Source organism: Stegostoma tigrinum, chromosome 1 (genome assembly GCF_030684315.1).
Source record: "Stegostoma tigrinum isolate sSteTig4 chromosome 1, sSteTig4.hap1, whole genome shotgun sequence".
Lineage (NCBI taxonomy): Eukaryota > Metazoa > Chordata > Chondrichthyes > Orectolobiformes > Stegostomatidae > Stegostoma > Stegostoma tigrinum.
Genome location: NC_081354.1, coordinates 132,056,966 through 132,074,177, shown reverse-complemented (window position 1 = coordinate 132,074,177; position 17,212 = coordinate 132,056,966). Strand labels below are relative to the sequence as shown.

The 17,212-nt window shown below is 42.4% G+C and overlaps 1 protein-coding gene across 3 annotated transcripts in view; it reads left to right on the top strand.

Annotated features, from left to right (window-relative positions):
* The window catches only part of LOC125453069 (phospholipid-transporting ATPase ID), a 281,340-nt gene that overhangs the window by 133,505 nt on the left and 130,623 nt on the right, over positions 1–17,212 (top strand). For all 3 annotated transcript variants that reach the window (XM_059648627.1, XM_059648621.1, XM_059648622.1), the window contains one exon: positions 15,820–16,016. In XM_059648627.1, coding sequence (XP_059504610.1) covers positions 15,820–16,016 — 197 coding nt within the window. The remainder of the gene's footprint in view (positions 1–15,819; positions 16,017–17,212) is intronic.

Below are 17,212 nucleotides of genomic sequence, written 5' to 3'. Positions count from 1 at the left end.
GCATTGGAAAATGCCATAGGAAGGGGGGTGTTTAAGTGTTGGGGATGTTTTAAAAGTGGACCAGGATGTCATGGAGGAACTGTTCCTTTGAATGCTAACATGGGAATGGAGGGAAAATCATATTTGGGGTTATAGAGTCATACAGCATGGTAATAAGCCCTTCAGCCCAACTAGTCAATGCTGACCATGATCCCAAATTAAACGAGTCCCATCTGCCTGCGTTTGGCCAATATCCTCCAAACCTCTCCTGTTCATGTACTTATCCAAATGTCTTTTAAATGTTGTAAAACTGTACCTGCATCCACCACGCCCTCTGGCAGTTCAACCACACGCTAACCATCTCTGCATAAAAATAAAGCCTCTCATTGTCCTTTTAAATTATTCTCCTATTACATTAAAAATATGCCCCCTAGTTTTGAACTCCCCTACCTTAGGAAAAAGACCTTTGCTATTCACCCTATTTATGCCCTAAAGATTTTATGAATCTCTATAACCTTCTATGCTGTGTTCTCCTACTCTGATGCACTTTGTATGGTACAATTTCTCTGTATAGCACACAAAACAACACTCTTCATTGAATCTTGGTACATGTGACAGCAATAAATCAATAAGATCACCCCTCAACCTCCCATGCTCCAGTGGGAAAAGTGCTCATGCAACTTATCTTTATAACTGAAACCTTCCATTCCTGACAACATCCTGGTAAATATTTTTTGAGCCCTTTCCAATTTAATAATATTTAAATCTCTGCAATTTAATAATGTACTTACTATAGCAGGGCAACTAGAGTTGTACATAGTATTCCAGAAGAGGTCTCACCAATGTCCTGTGCAACCTCAACATGACATCCCAACTTCCAAAGTCAAAGGTCTGAGCAGTGAAGTCAAGTGTGCTAAAAGTTTTCTTAACCATTTACTATCTGAGATGCAAATTTGAAAGAATTATGTACCTGAATCCCTAGGCTTCTCTGTTCTATAACAATACCCAGAGTCCTATCATTGATTGTACAAGTCCTGCCTTTGTTTGTTTTATCAAAATACAATACATTGCATTTATCCAAATTAGACTTCATCTGCCACTCCTCAGACCACAGATTTAGTTAATCATGAACTCTTAGTAATCTTAGATATCCTTCTTCGCTGTCCACTGTACCACCAGTTTTGGTGTCATCCACAAACATACTAAGCATACCTTTTATATTTTCATCTTACAAAAATGACGAAAATGGACCCAGTACCAATCCCTGTGGAACATCACTGGTCACAGGCCTCCAATCCAAAAAACAAGCGTCCACCACCACCGCCCTCTGTCTCCTGCTGTCAAGCCAATTTTTTAACCTACTGGCAAGCTCAGTCTGAATTCCATGAGACTTAAGTTTACTAATTAATCTACAGTGTGGAACCTCATCAAAGGCTTTACTAATTTCCAAGTAAGCAGCATATACTTCTCTGCTGTCATCAGTCTTTTTGGTTACTTCCTCAAAATGCTCAATCAAATTTGTTACACATGATTTCCCTTGCATGAAACAATGCTGACTATCCCTGATCATTCTTTTTCTCAACAAATGCATGTAAATCCTATCTTCCAGAGTCACCTCCAACAACTTACTCACCACCGATGTCAGACTCTCAGGTCTGTCATTCCCAGGCTTCTGCTTACAGCAGTTCTTAAATAAAGGGACAATGTTAGTTACCCTTCAGTACTCTGGCACCTCACCCATGGTTTTAGATGATACAAATATTTCCGCTAGACGCCCCACAATTTCCTCCCTAGATTCCCACAACATCCTTGGATATACTTGATCTGGTCCTGGATATTTATCTACCTTTGTGTTTTCTAAGACCTCCAGTACCACCTCTTCAGTAATGTGAACTGTTTTCAAACGATTAATATTTCCCTGCACCCTCTAGCTTCCATTCCATTCTCCACAGTAAAAACTGAGGCAAAATATTCATTTAATATCTCTTCCATCTCCTGACCATCAACACAAAGATGACCTCATTGATCTTTAAAGGGCAGTGCTGTCTCTGGTTCTCTTTTGCTCAATGTACTCACAGAATCTCTTTGGATTACGCTTAACCTTATCTGCCATATCCCCTCTTTTTGCTTTCCTGATTTCCATCTTAAGAATGCCCCTACTCGCTTTGTACCCTGCAAGAGATTCATTTGATCTCAGTTGTTTGTATTTAATATATGATTCTGTCTTATTCCTGACTAGAACCTCAATATCTTTGTTCATCCATTGCTGCCAATACTTACCAGCATTGCCCTTTACTCTAACGGGAACAGAATGCCTCTGAACTCTTGATAGTTGTGCCTTTACCTGCAAACAGTCTTCTCCAATCAACTTCTGGAAGTTCTTGTCTCATGCCATTTAAATTTGCCTTACTCCAGTTAAGAACTTTAGCTTATATGGAAGGCTTATTCTTTTCCAAAACTATTTTAAAACGAATAGAATTACAATCACCAGTCCCAAAGTGTACTCCTACTAACACGTCTGTCACTGGCCCAAGGTTAGGTTTTTCTCCATCTCTAGTAGGCACATGTACATATTGATAAAGAACATTTTCTTGAACACATTTAACAAATTTCTCACCATGCAAACATTTTACACTATAGAAGTCCCAGTAAATCTTTGAAAAATTTAAAATCCCCTTCTATTACAACCCTGCATATATCTGAGATCTCTCTTAAATATTTCCTTCTTACTTTCCCTCTGAGTACTAGGGGACTGATGGAACGGTCCTGTGAAGGTCATCATCCCTTTCTTATTTCTAGTTTCAACCCATATATTTGCACTGGACGATCCCTCAGAACTATCACCTGTAATTACAGTAGTAATGTTTTCCTTAATCAAAAACGCCACACCCCCTTCTCTGTTGGCTCCCTTTCTATCCTCCCTATGGCATCTAAAACTCAGAAAATTGAGCGGCCAATGCTGTCCTTCCCTCAGTTTCTGCAATAGCTGGGATGCCCCAGTCTCATGTTCCGGCACATGACCTGGGGTTATCAGCCTTAGTTGTAACACCCCTTGCATTGTAATAAATGCAGTTTAATTCCTCAGAGTTACCTGATTCTCTGACTTTCTCTTGTCAGTCTTTTCTAATTAACTTGTTTTTTTTCTGATTCAGAACCATCCTGATCTGTCTTTCTATGTTCACTGCTACTTAGGAATTCCCTCCAACTCCCTCTTTAATAGTTTACAGGCTCCCAAAATGGAACTAACAAATCTCCCTGCCAGAATATTGGTCCCTTTCTAGTACAGGTGAAACCCATCCCTTTTGAATTGGTCTTTTCCATCCCAGAAGAGATTCCGATGATCCAAGAGTATAATTCCCTGTACATTGCACCATCTCTTCAGCAGTTGACTTATCTGCTTGAGCCTTTTATTCCTTCTCATTAGAACTTGGCACCAGGAGTAAACCAGAGATTACTATTTCTTAGATTCTATTTTGTAACCTTCTACCTAAGCTCTTATATTCACTCTGCAAAACCTTAAATCTTTCCCTAACTGTATTGTTCCTAACAATGCATACAATAACTTCCAACTTCTCACTCACTCTTCCCTTTGACAATATGCTTCAAATGTTTTGAGATGTTCCTAAACCTGGCCCCAGGAAATCAACATATCCGAGGTGGGAGAGTCCCTTGTAACTGCCACTTCTTTTTTTTCATCTGATAGACTATCTTCTTCAAAAGTACTGAAAATGAAATATTTGCTTGAGAGAAATAGCCATAGGACGTTTCTGAACTACCTTCTTACTTTAAATTAAAAACCAAAAGAACTGAAGATGCTGTAAATCAGGAACAAAAACAGTTATTGGGAAAACTCAACAGGTCTGGCAACGTCTGTGAAGGAAAAAACAGAGTTAATGTTTCGGGTCTGGTGACCCTTCCTCAGAACCTTCTTACCCTTCCTGACAGTCTCCCATTCATCTGACTGATTTGGCAGTGTAGTCACTTCTCTAAATCTACCAGTCATCTCAGTCTGTCTCTTGAATGCCGCCAGTGACATTAATTATCAAAAGATGAAGCTCTCAATAGCATCTTATGTATAAAAATAAATTGCACTGTAATGGCAGAAAGGTACGTTTGGAAATGTCAGAAATGAGAGAGGCTGATTGTGTGAAAAATAAGTACAAAGGAATCCTGTCATGGCTGTTTGAGGGAGGGCCAAGGATGAGGGCAGACATGTGGGAGAATGGTCCAGACATGGTTGAGGTTCTTGTCAAATATGCAAAGAACAATGAAAATTAAAGCACAGTAACAGGCCAATCGACCCTCGAAGCCTGCACCAACATCCTGCCCATCACAACTTAAAAACCCCTATCCTTCTGGGGACCGTATGCCTCTTTTTTGTCATCCCATTCATGTATTTGTCAAGGCGCCCTTTGAAAGTCACTATCGTATCTGCTTCCACTACCTTCCCCAGCAACGAGTTCTAGCGACCCACCACCATCTGTGTAAAAAGATTGCCTCGTATATCACCTTTAAACCTTGCCCCTCGCACCTTAAACTTATGTCCCCTAGTAGCTCTTCCACTCTAAGAAAAAGCTTCTGACTGTGTACTCTGTCCATGCCCTTCATAATCTTGTAGACCTCTATTAGGTCACTCTTCAACCTCCATCATGCCAATGAGAATAACCTAATTTTCTCCAACCTCTCCTCATAGCTAAGCCCTCCATACTAGGCAGCATTCTGGTAAATTTTTTCTGTACCCTCTCCGAAGCCAGCACATCCTTCTGGTAGTGTGGTGACCAGAATTGAACACAATATTACAAATATGGCCTAACTAAAGTTCTATAAAGCTGCAACATTACCTGCCAATTTTTAAACTCAGTGCCTCAGCCGATCAAGGCAAGCATGCCGCATGCCTTGTTGATTACGTTCTCCACCTGCATTGCCACTTTCAGTGCCCTGTGTGCCCGTACACCCAGATTCCTCTGTCTGTCAGTACTCTTGGCATTCTGCCATTTACTGTATATTTTCCATCTGGATTAGACCTTCTGAAATACATTACCTCACATTTTTATGGATTAAATTCTGTCGGCCACCTCTCTAAGTCGCCAACTGATCTATAAACTGCTCTGTCCTCTGATGGTTCTCAATGTTATCCATAATTCTATCCACCTTTGTGCCATCTGCAAACTTACTAATCAAACCAGTTAAATTTTCATCCAAATCATTTATCTGTACATAACAAATAGCAAAGGTCCCAATACTGATCCCTGAGGAATGCCACGAGTCATAGTCCTCCATTCAGAAATGCACCCTTCCACTGCTGCCTTCTGTTTTCTTACGACCAAGCCAGGTTTTTATTCATCTTGCAAGCTCACCTCTGACCCCATGCGACTTTACTTTCTGTATTATCTGCATTAAGAGACCTTGTCAAAGGATGGTTGAGGGGTGGCAGATATTCTTCATTGAAGCAAACAGAAGATATGTTGTAAGTGCTATTTTGGGAGGTTGCATCACCATAATAGATATGAGGTTGAGGGAGAAACTGGAAGGATGGAATGGAGTTCTTTATAAGAAGCAAGGTGTGACGTAGCGTAGTTGAGGTAGTTGTTGAAGTCACTAGGAGTGTAGCTCATATTAGTTAGCAGCCATTGCTGGAAATTAAGGCACAGAGGTCAAGGTAGGCAAAGTGGAGTCAAATGGACAAGATGAAGATGAGAGAAGGGTTGAGATTGCAAGCAAATATCTTCTTGATCTGGATGAGAGCGGGAAGTAGCTTTGATAGATCATCAATTTACTGGATAAAGAATTTTGGCTGGTGGACCAGATAGGATCGAAACAAGGAATATTTCACGATCCCACAAAAACTTGGCATAACCAGAGTTCATGTGGATACCCATAGCCACATCCTTCATTTGGACGAAGGCAGATAAGTTAACTGAGAAATTGTACAATACAAGGACAAGTTCAACTAGACAGAGAAGTGTGGTGTTCAATGATAAGCATTAATGGATTCATTCAAGGGAGAAAGTGAGAGTCCTCAAACAATCCTGGTAGGAAAAGGAAATGCAGAGAGATTTGACATCCACAGTGAGGTTGAAATGACTTAGGATGTCAGGAGAATCATGGAGGAAGAGGCTGCTTGAGGGAAGACAAATAGACTCAAGATAGAAAGCAATAAATCCATTGGATCAGAAACAGGCTAATATGATAGGCCTGCCAAGGCTATTCTGTTAACAATTTTGGGAAGGAGGTTAAAGCAGTCTGTTTGTGGTTTGAAAATTATGAAGCTGTGGACGGAAGCTCTTCAGGAGATGAGGTGAGTGACAGTCCAGGAATTAAGGACACACTGTTTAATGGTTGTGCCATAGCTCAGGAAGCTGTGAAGAAGCATCTGAGAGTTGGCATTCAGTTTGTGAAAGGTAAAGATTGATTTATCAGATGACAACAGAACCCCCTTTGACAGCAGGTTTGATTTTTGTGAAAAGGGCAGTATTAGACCCACATCCCACTGTTAGGCCAGAGCTACCAGCAGGGGTAACACAAAATAATTTTTCTTGCTTCTATTTGGGATGCGTGTATCAGAATTTGTTGCTCTTCCCAATTGTCGTTGAACTGAGTAGTTTGCTAGGGCATTTCAGAGTCAACCAAATTGGTTCTGGAGGCACAGGTTGTAAGGACAGCTTATTTTCTTTCTAAAAGTATATGAGTGAATGAGATGGATGTTTACAGCAATCAATGATAGTTGTCATGGTTAATAATATTGAGCCTATAGTTATATCCCAGATTTATTAAGTAAAGGAGGAGGAGAAGGGACCTAATTGAGGTATACAAGATAATGAGAGGCATAGATAGAGTTGATAGCCAGAGACTATTTCCCAGGGCAGAAATGGCTAGCATGAGGGGTCATAGTTTTAAGCTGGCTGGAGGAAAGTATAGAGGGGATGTCAGAGGCGGGTTCTTTACACAGAGAGTTGTGAGAGCATGGAATGCGTTGCCAGCAGCAGTTGTGGAAGCAAGGTCATTGGGGTCATTTAAGAGACTGCTGGACATGCATATGGTCACAGAAATTTGAGGGTACATACATGAGGATCAATGGTCGGCACAACATTGTGGGCTGAAGGGCCTGTTCTGTGCTGTACTGTTCTATGTTCTATGTTCTAAATAGAAATGCCACAAGGTATCATGGTGGGATTTGAGTTCGTCCCTGGTTATAGCCTGAGGTTCTGCACTAGTATCCCAATGACTACTATCAGTACACCAGCATCTCCCCCATCGTAGTATACAGCTGGGAGTAAGTTGCCGCGGGTTTCCTCAACATTGACTCTGGGCCACACAGCCTCATTGCATGATGTCAAACTGGGTAAGAAAGGCTCCTGCTGAGAACTACCTACTGCCTCCCTCTTAGCAAATGAATCAGTGCTCCTCCATGTTTTACACCCTTATAAAGAAACACTGAGGATGAAGGGCACTGTGGTATTATTGTTAGACTTTTAATCCAGAAACCCAGCTAATGTTCTGGAGCCCCAGATTCGATTCCCACCACGGCAAGTGGTGGAATTTGAATTTAATAATTTAAGAAAAAGTCTGGAATTAAGAATCCAATGATCACCATGAAATCATTGCCGATTGTTAGGAAAAACCCATTTGGCTCACTCATTCTTCATGGAAGGAAATCTGCCACCCTCACCTGATCTGGCCTACATGTGACTCCAGACCCACACGAATATGGTTGACTCTCAAGTGCCCACTGAAGTGGCCGAACAGACCACTTAATTATACCAATTGCTTCAAAGTCTCAAAGAAATGAAACCAGACAGATCACCTGGCCTTGACCTAGGTACTGGAAAAGACAATGGCAGGAACATCCCTGTCAACCCTGCAAAGTCCTCCTCACTAACATCTGGGGGTTAGTGCCAAAATTGAGAGAACTGCCTTACAGACTAGTCAAGCAACAGCCTGACATAGTCATACTCATAGAATCGTATCTTGCAGACAATGTCCCAGACACCACCATCACCATCCCTGGATATCACATGTGACACCGACAGGACAGACCCAGCAGAGACAGCGGTAGTGTGGTATACAGTCAAGAGGGTGCTGCTCTAGCAGTCCTCAACATCAACTCTAGACCCCATGAAGTCTCATGGCTTCAAGTTAAACATGGGCAAGGAAATGTCCTGCTGATTACCACATACCGTCCTCCCTCAGCTGATGAGTCAGTATGCCTCCATATTGAGCAACACTTACAGGAAGCACTGAGGATGGCAAATGCACAAAATGTACTCTAGATGGGGGATTCCAGTGTCCACCAAGAGAGGCTCAGCAGCAGTACGACTGATTGAGCTGTTTGGGTCCTAAAAGATGTAGCTGTTAGACTGGCTGTGCGGCAGGTGGTGAGGAAACCAACAAGAGGAGAAAACATACACGACCTCATCCTGCGATAACAAGACAGAAAGGTCTCGGCCCGAAACATGAGCTTTTCTGCACTTCTGCTGCTTGGCCTGCTGTGTTCATCCAGCCCTGCACCTTGTTATCTCAGATTCTCCAGCATCTGCAGTTCCTACTATCTCGTGACCTCATCCTTATGAGTCTGCCAACTGCAGTTGCGTCTGCCCATGACAGTAGCAGTAAGAGTGACCATCTCACAGGCCTTGTGGAGACAAAGACCCACTTTCACATTGAGAACAAACTCTATTGTGTTGTGTGGCACTATCACCATGCTGCATGAGACAGACTTTGCACAGATTTAGCAACTCAAGTCTGGGCATCCATGTGGTGTTATGGACCATCAACAGCAGAATTGTATTCCAGCACAATCTGTAACATCATGGCCCGGTATATGCCCCGCTCATACATTACCATCAAGCCAGCGGATCAGCCTTGGCTCAATGGAGGGTGCAGGTGAGCATGCCCCTGGGAGCAACACCAGGCATACCTGAAGATGAGGTATCAACCTGGTGAAGTAATCAAACATGACCACTTGCACGCCAGACAACAAAAGAAGCAAGTGATGGACAGAACTAAGCGATCCCACAACCAACAGATCAGATCTAAACTCTGCAGTCCTGCCACGCCCAGTTGTGAATGGTGGTGGACAATTTAAAAAAAACTCACTGGAGGCGGAGGTTCCACAAACATCCCCATCCTCAATGATGGAAGAGCCCAACACATCAGTGCAAAAGATAAGGCTGAAGATTTGCAGCAATCATCAGCCAAAAGTGCCGAGTGAATGAACTATCTCGGCCTCCTCCAGTGGTCCTCAGCATTACAGGTACCAGCCTTCAGCCAACTTGATTCACTGGTATATCAAGGAATGGTTTGAGACACTGGATACTGCAAAGACTACAGGCTCTGACAACATTCCTGCAATAGTATTGAAGACTTGCGCTCCAGAACATGCTGCGGCCCTAGCCAAGCTGTTCCAGTATAGCCAAAACACTGGTAGTTACCCAGCAATGTGGACAAATGCCCAAGTATGTTCTGTACACAAAAATCAGGACAAATCCAACCTGGCCAATTACTGTCCCATCAGTCTGCTCTTGATCATCAGTAAAGTGATAGAAGATATCATCAACAATGCTATCAAGCAGCACCTGCTCAGCAATAATCTGCTCAGTGACGCCCAGTTTGGGTTCTGCCAGGCTGCTGGCTCCTGACCTCATTACAGCCTTGGTTCAAACATGGATAAAAGAGTTGAATTCCAGAGATGAGCTAAGAGTGACAGCCCTTGATATCAAGGCTGCTTTTGACGAAGCGTGGCATCAAGGAGCCCTGGCAAAACTGGAATCAGTAGGTATTGGGGCAAACTCTTGGGTGGTTGGAGTCGTACTGAGCACATAGGAAGATTGTTGCGGTAGTTGGAGGCCAATCATCTCAGCTCCAGAACATGTCTGCAGGAGATCCTCAGCGTAGTGCCCTTAGCCCAACTATCTTCAGCTGCTTCATCAATGAGTTTCCCTCAGTCGTAAGGTCAGAAGTGGGGAAGTTCACTGATGATTGCACAATGTTCAGCACAATTCTTCACTCCACAGATACTGAAGATGTCTGTGTTCAAATGCAACAAAATCTGGACAATATCTAGGCTTGGGCTGACAAGTGGTAAGTGATATTCACACCACACAAATGCCAGGCTATGACCATCACCAATAAGAAACAATCTAACCACCATCTCTTGACATTCAATGGTGTTACCAGCACTGAATCCCCCACTGTCAGCATCCAGGGGGTTATCATTCACCTGAAACTCAACTGGGCAAACACATAAACACAGCAGCTATGAGAGCAGGCCAGAAACTAGGAATACAGAGGCAAGTCAATCATCTCCTGACTCCTCAAAGCCTGTCCATCATCTACAAGGAACAAGTCAGGAGTGTGATGGAATACTCCCCACTTGCCTGGATGAGAGCCGCCCCCAACAACACTCAGGAAGCTTGATACATTCCAGGACAAAGCAGCCTGCTTAATTGGGATGGCATCCACTTCCCCCACCACTGATGCTCAATGCCAGCAGTGTGTACTATCTACAGGATGCACTGCAGAACTTCACCAAAGATAAAGCATCTTCCAAACCCACAACCACTTCCATCTAGAAGGACAAGGACAGCATACATGTGCGAACACCACTATCTTAAAGTTTCCCTCCAAGTCACTCACCATCCTGACTTGGAAATATACCACCATTCCTTCACTGTCGCTGGGTCAAAATCCTGGAATTCCCTCCCCAGTGACATTGTGGGTCAACCTACAACAGGTGGACTGCAGCATTTCATGAAGGCAACTCACCACCACCTTCTTAAGAGTAACTAGGGAGAAATGCTGGCTAGCTAGTGATGCCCACTTCCCACAAATGAATTAAAAACATGAAGTTACACTGGGTGCAGCCTTCAGTGTCCACCACCATAAATGGGTAGGTAACGGTACTGTGGACCAATGTGGTTAATTCCTAAGGCCATAAGAGCTAGCCCGCACTTGAAGCAAATGATGTGAGAACCAACAAGAGGGAAAATTCTTCTCAAATTTATCTTCACCAGTCTTCAAGCCTCAGAGTAGTTACTGTGACTGCACTAGTAATCCTGAGCCCCAGCTAATGTTCTGGCAACATAGGCTTGAATCCCATCTTGGTAGGTGGTAAAATTTTAATTTAATAAAAGAAGTTTGGAAATGTTGATGTAAAAACCCAAGTAATTCTCCAGTTTCCTTTTAGGAAGAAAGTATGGTGTCCTTTCTCAGCTGTGCACATCATTTCTCACCGCAACATTGTGGTTGACTCTTAACTGTCTCTTGAAATGGCTGTCATTCAGCTCAAGGACTAGTAGGGATTATCAACAAATGCTGGGCTTGTCAGCAATGCCAACATCCCATGGCAGAATAAAGAAAAGGAAAACTGCACCTGTCCACATGAGCAATGCACGGTCTTGTAGGTACAATGCACCATACTCACATTGAGGATACTCTTTATCATGTGTCTCAACCACTGTGCTACATTAGACTCTGAAAAGATCAGCAGCTCAAGACTGGGTATGCATGAAGCCCATTGGGTCATTAGTAGCAGCAAAGTTATATTTAATCACAATCTGCAACCTCATTGCTTGGCTTGTCCCCCACTCTACTGTTTTCTTCAACAAGGAGATCAAGTCTAGATCGATGAAGAATGCAGCAGCATCAGAAGACGTACTTTAAAATGAGATGTCAACCTGGTGAAGCGACAATACAAAACTACTTGTATGCTAAACAGCTGAAGTGGCACATGATAAGCAATCTCATAACCAACAGATCATATCTAAGTTTAGTAGCCCTGCCACACCCTGTCATAAATGATGGTAGACATTTAAACAACTATCAGGAAGAGATTGTACCTTGAATATCCCCATCTTCACTGGCGAGAGCGTCAAGTACATGAGTGCAAAAGGCAAACTTGAAAGATTTGCATTCGTATTTTGACCGAAGTGCCTGGGGATGACCTCAGCTTCCTTTGACGTGCCCAGAATCGGTGATGCTTGTCTCCAATCAATTTAATTCGCTCGACATGATATCTAAAAATGTTTGAGGGTTCTGGATAGGGGCAAGTCCATGGGTCCCAACAATTTTCCACATTCTAGCAAAATGAAAGCTTACATTGAAGAACTAGTCCTGTCCCTAGCCAAGCTCTTCCAGGCAAGACATGAGACTAACATCAACCAAGCAGTGTGGAAAATTGCCTGTGTATATATATCCTGACTGTAAAAGGCAGGACAAATCCAACCTGGCCAATCACCACCCTATCAGTCCAATCATCTGCAAAGTGATGGAATGATAGCAATACCAACAACCTGCACCAGAATAAATAAGAAAAGCTGCACCTGGCCATAACAGCATTTATGAGAATGACCACCATACAGTCCTCACAGATACAAAGACAGCGTTATCAAGCAGAAACTGCTCAGCTACACCCTGCTTACTGATGCTTAGTTTGGATCATTTGGCTCATTATAGCCTTAACCAAGCGTGAACAAAAGAGCAGAACTCTAGAGGTGAGGTGAGAGTTAAGAACCTTCACATCAGTGCAACATTTTACAGAACAGAAACAAAGTTCTTGGAAAAGCTCAGCAGGTCTGACAGCATCTGTGGAGGAGAAAACAGAGTTAATGTTTCGGGTCCAGTGATCCTTCCCCAGAACTGCAGCATTTTACAGAGGATGGTAGCAAGGATCCTTTGCAAATTGAAGTCTATGGGAATCAGGGAGAAAATTCTCCACTAGTTGGAGTCGTACCTTACACAAAATACGATGTTTGTGCTTGTTGGAAGTCAATCATTTCTATCCCAGGATATCTCTGCAGGAGTTCTTCAGGCCAGTGTTCTCAGGTCAGTCATCTTCAGCTGCCTCATCAGTGGCTATGTTTCTAAGATACAGTGAGAGTTAGGTACGTTTGCTGCTAATTGCACAAGGTTCAGCACCATGCGCACCTCCTCGGATACTGAAGTGGTCCTTAACCATGTGCAGCAAGGCCAAGACAACAGTCAAGTTTGGGCTGATAAGTGATGTGACATTCACGCCACAAAATAGGCAATGACTATCTCCAACAAGAAAGAACCTAACAATTGAACTTTGATGTTCAAGGTATTGGCATTGTTGAATCCCTGATTATCAGTAACCTGGGTGTCCTTGATGAAGGCAATGGCCTCTTGGTATGGGAGAGATAGTAGGAACTGCAGATGCTGGAGATAACAAGATGTGGAGCTGGATGAACACAGCAGGCCAAGCAGCATCAGAGGAGCAGGAAGGCTGATGTTTCAGGTCTAGACCCTTCTTCCCTGAAATGTCAGCCTTCGTGCTCCTCTGCTGCTTGGCCTGCTGTGTCATCCAGCTCTACACCTTGTTATCCCGGCCTCTTGGTATTGTTGCTAGACTATTAAACCCAAAACCATGGCTAATGTTCTGGGGACCCAGCTTCAAGTCATTCATCAACCACCTTCAACATTATCTCCCTGCACTACCGATACACTGTGGTAGCAGTGCATATCGTATGCAAGGTGCATGGTAGCATCTCACCAAGGCTTCATCAATAACGCCTTCCAAATCCAAAACCACAACTACCCAGAAAGGCAAAGCACCAGACACATGGAAACATTACCACCTACAAGTTCCCTTCCAAGCTTCACACTATCTTTCCTTGGAACTATATCACATTTTTTTCACTGTCACTGGGTCAGAATCCTGGAACTGCTGCCCTAACAGCCCCGTGGGTGCACTACACTCCAAGAACAGCAGATGTTCAAAAAAGCAGATCACCATCACTTTTTCAAGGACAATAAATATTGGCCAAGCCATTGAAGCCTACACCTCCTGAGTAAATAATATTAAAATAATTATATCTACTGCCCTCATTGTTCTACTTGGTAGTCATGAAGAAGTTGGAATGTTTTGGCAGGTTTCTTTGTGTATTTGTAAATTATACATACTGCTGAGGTTGGTGATGTGTGTTTGTGGAGCCTCCTTTCCCAGTTAATTGTTTAATTGTTGACCACGATTCAAATTTGGAATGCAGAACTTTGATCCAAAGCATTGGTAATTGTCCTGATCAAACACCCTGTCAACACGACCCCAGTAAAATAAACTTTCCTAGCTGGAAGAAACCACCCTGCTTTTGCAGTCTTAATAGAACATAGAACATACAACAGTACAGCTTTTCTGTAATGAGGTGACCAGAACTGAACACAATATTCCAGATGTGGCCGAACCAGGCTTTTGTACATTAATGATTGTCCTTGCCACCTCACTAGGGCTTGCCTGATTGGACCCAGCAATGGGTGGGAACTGGTGGTGGTGATGGGGGAAGGGAACAGTTTGAGATGTTCCATTTTAGAACAACAGAAGCATGTTCAGTGTAAGAGAGATAATGGGAACTGCAGATGCTGGAGAATTCCAAGATAATAAAATGTGAGGCTGGATGAACACAGCAGGCCAAGCAGCATCTCAGGAGCACTTGCCACTACGTTTAAAGGCCATGTGGAAATCCATACACTCACTGCAAGGCAGGAACTCCAGAACAGATATTGCATGACACTCCCATGCATCTCTGCAAATGTCTGTCATAAGATGGTTCTGTGCTTTAATGATGCCTTTCAGTGTAAGTCCAGTTTGGACTTCCATGATTGGCAGAGGCAAGGTTTTTCCTGATTTTGCAGCCATTAGATGGGGCCATTGCCACTTCATATAATCTGAGCCACTATGCACTTAATGCTGGTCCATTGCTGCTGTTCATTCCTCTGGGCTAAGTAATACAGGTTCACATCTCACCTGCTCGAGAGATGTGTTCTAACATCTCTAAACAGGTTGATTAAAAGTATTTGTGCACTTAAGGGAAAAGCATTTTGCAATAAATGGTGTCATAATTTAATTTGTGTCTTGTCTGTGGTGTGTTACTGAGCAAAGGTGCATAGTTCTTTGAAAGTGGAGTCACAGGTAGACAGGGTTGTGAAGAAGGTGTTTGGCACACTTGCGTTCATTGGTCACTGCATTGAGTATAGGAGTTGGGAGGTCATGGTGCAGCTGTACAGGACATTAATTAGGCCACTTTTGGAATATGGCATTCACTTCTGGTCTCCCTGCTATAGGAAAGATGTTGTGAAACTTGAAAGGGTTCAGAAAAGATTTATGAGCATGTTGCTGGGATTAGAGTGTTTGAGCTTGAGGGAGAGGCTGAATATTTTGGAGTTTTTTTCCATGAGCATCAGAGGCTGAGGGATGACCTTGTAGAGGTTTATAAATCATGAGGGACTTGGATAGGGTGAACAGCCAAGGTCTTTTTCCAAGGGTGGAGTAGTCCAAAACTGGAGGGCATAGGTTTAAGGTGAGAGAGGAAAAGATTTAAAAGGAACCTGAGGGGAAACTACTTCATGCAGAGGGTGGTGCACATATGGAACAATTTGCCAGAGAAAGTGGTAGAGGTGGGTACAATACAAAATTTAAAATGCATCCGGAAAGTGTACATGAATAGGAAGGACTTAGAGGGATATGTGTGAAATGCTGGCAAATGGGACTAGATCAGTTTAGGATATCTGGTTGACATGGATGAGTTGGACCTCAGAGTCTGTTTCTGTGCTGTATGACTCTATAAAAATCTCTTCTAAAAAAAAATGTATTTTCATGGTAATGTATGTATATGCTTTAAACAGTCACTGTTTTTGGATGTGCAGTAAATTACAATGGGGTTTCTTTGGATCTTTACCCTAAATTTGAAAGATTAATGTAAGCAGCTAGTTGTTTTAGGTTTGTACCACTACTTGACAACCCCACCACTTAAATCCACATAGTTCTAGGTGGGTATTAGTTACTACTAACCTCAGAATAACATTGATGTTTTGTCCTGTGATTTGCAGATTTTTGGCTTCCTCATCATGATGTGTACAGTTCTGGCTATTGGAAATAGTATCTGGGAATCTCAGAAAGGGTACTACTTTCAGGTCTACTTGCCATGGGACAGTGATATGCCAAACGCTTCATTTTCTGGATTTCTAATGTTCTGGTCGTATGTGATCATTCTGAATACCGTTGTCCCAATATCCCTTTATGTCAGGTGCGTTATTTTTAAACTTTCAGTCTTTCATTTAAAAACCAAAAGAACTGCTGTAAATCGGAGACAAAAATCGAAATTGTGGAGAGAAATGAGAGTTAAAGTTTCTTAGGAAGGGTCACTCGACCCGAAATGTCAACTCTGATTTACCTCCACAGATTCTGCCAGACTTGCTGAGCTTTTCCAGCAATTTCTATCTTTGATTCAGTTTCACTTATTCTAGCTCTGGACAAAGTGTCTAATATTATATTGTTCCCATCAGCCTTGTAAATTATTTATAAACTGTATTGTTGTGATTTTAAATTCCAACAAATTAGTCTGAACATAAAATGTGTTTGAAGAAATGTAAAGTTTTATGGTGCATGTTAATAAACAGTTTCTTCAGAGTTATTGCGAATTGTAAGTTCATGTAGAGCCAACACAAGATGGACAATTTTAACATTTTAATTCAATTTTCAATTGGTAGGGGTTATTTTAGACTCTGAATGATGGCAAAAGGTTTGGGAACGTCAGGTGGGATGTCTGATGAGGCAGTAAATCTGTCTGTCACTTTATTGAAGATACGTAATGAACCAGCCTCAACAACCTTCTACAGTAAAGAATTCCACAGACTCACTACCCTCTGAAATGAGAAATTCCTCCTCAACTCTGTCTTAAATGTGTGACACCTATTCTGATAGTCTGCACCCTAGCGCTAGACTTACCCACAAGTGGATACCCAACTGTGGTCTGACTGGTAGTTTTAGCAAGACCTCCCTATTTTTATCGCACACAAAAACAAAGTGCTGAGAAACTCAGGTTTGGCAGCGTCTGTTGAGAGAAAAACAGTTAACATTTTGAGTTTGTTTTGATGAGGGGTCATTGGACTTGAAATGGTAACTCCGTTTTTCTCTGCATAGATGCTGTCAGACCTGATGAATTCCTGTAGCACTTTCTCTTTTGGGGTCAGATCTCCAGCATCTGCAGTACTTGTTTTATCTTCCTATTTTAAACTCTATTCCCTGAGAAATAAAGACCTGCGTTCCATTTGCCTTCTCTATTTGCTGCTGATGCTAGCTTTTTGTGATTCATGCACAAGGATCCTCAAATTCCTCTGCTGCAACTTACTGCAGTGTCTTTCCACTTAAATAGCATTTTGCTCTTTTATTCTTCCTTTCAAAATGCATAATATCACATTGTCCGAAATTATTTTCATCCAG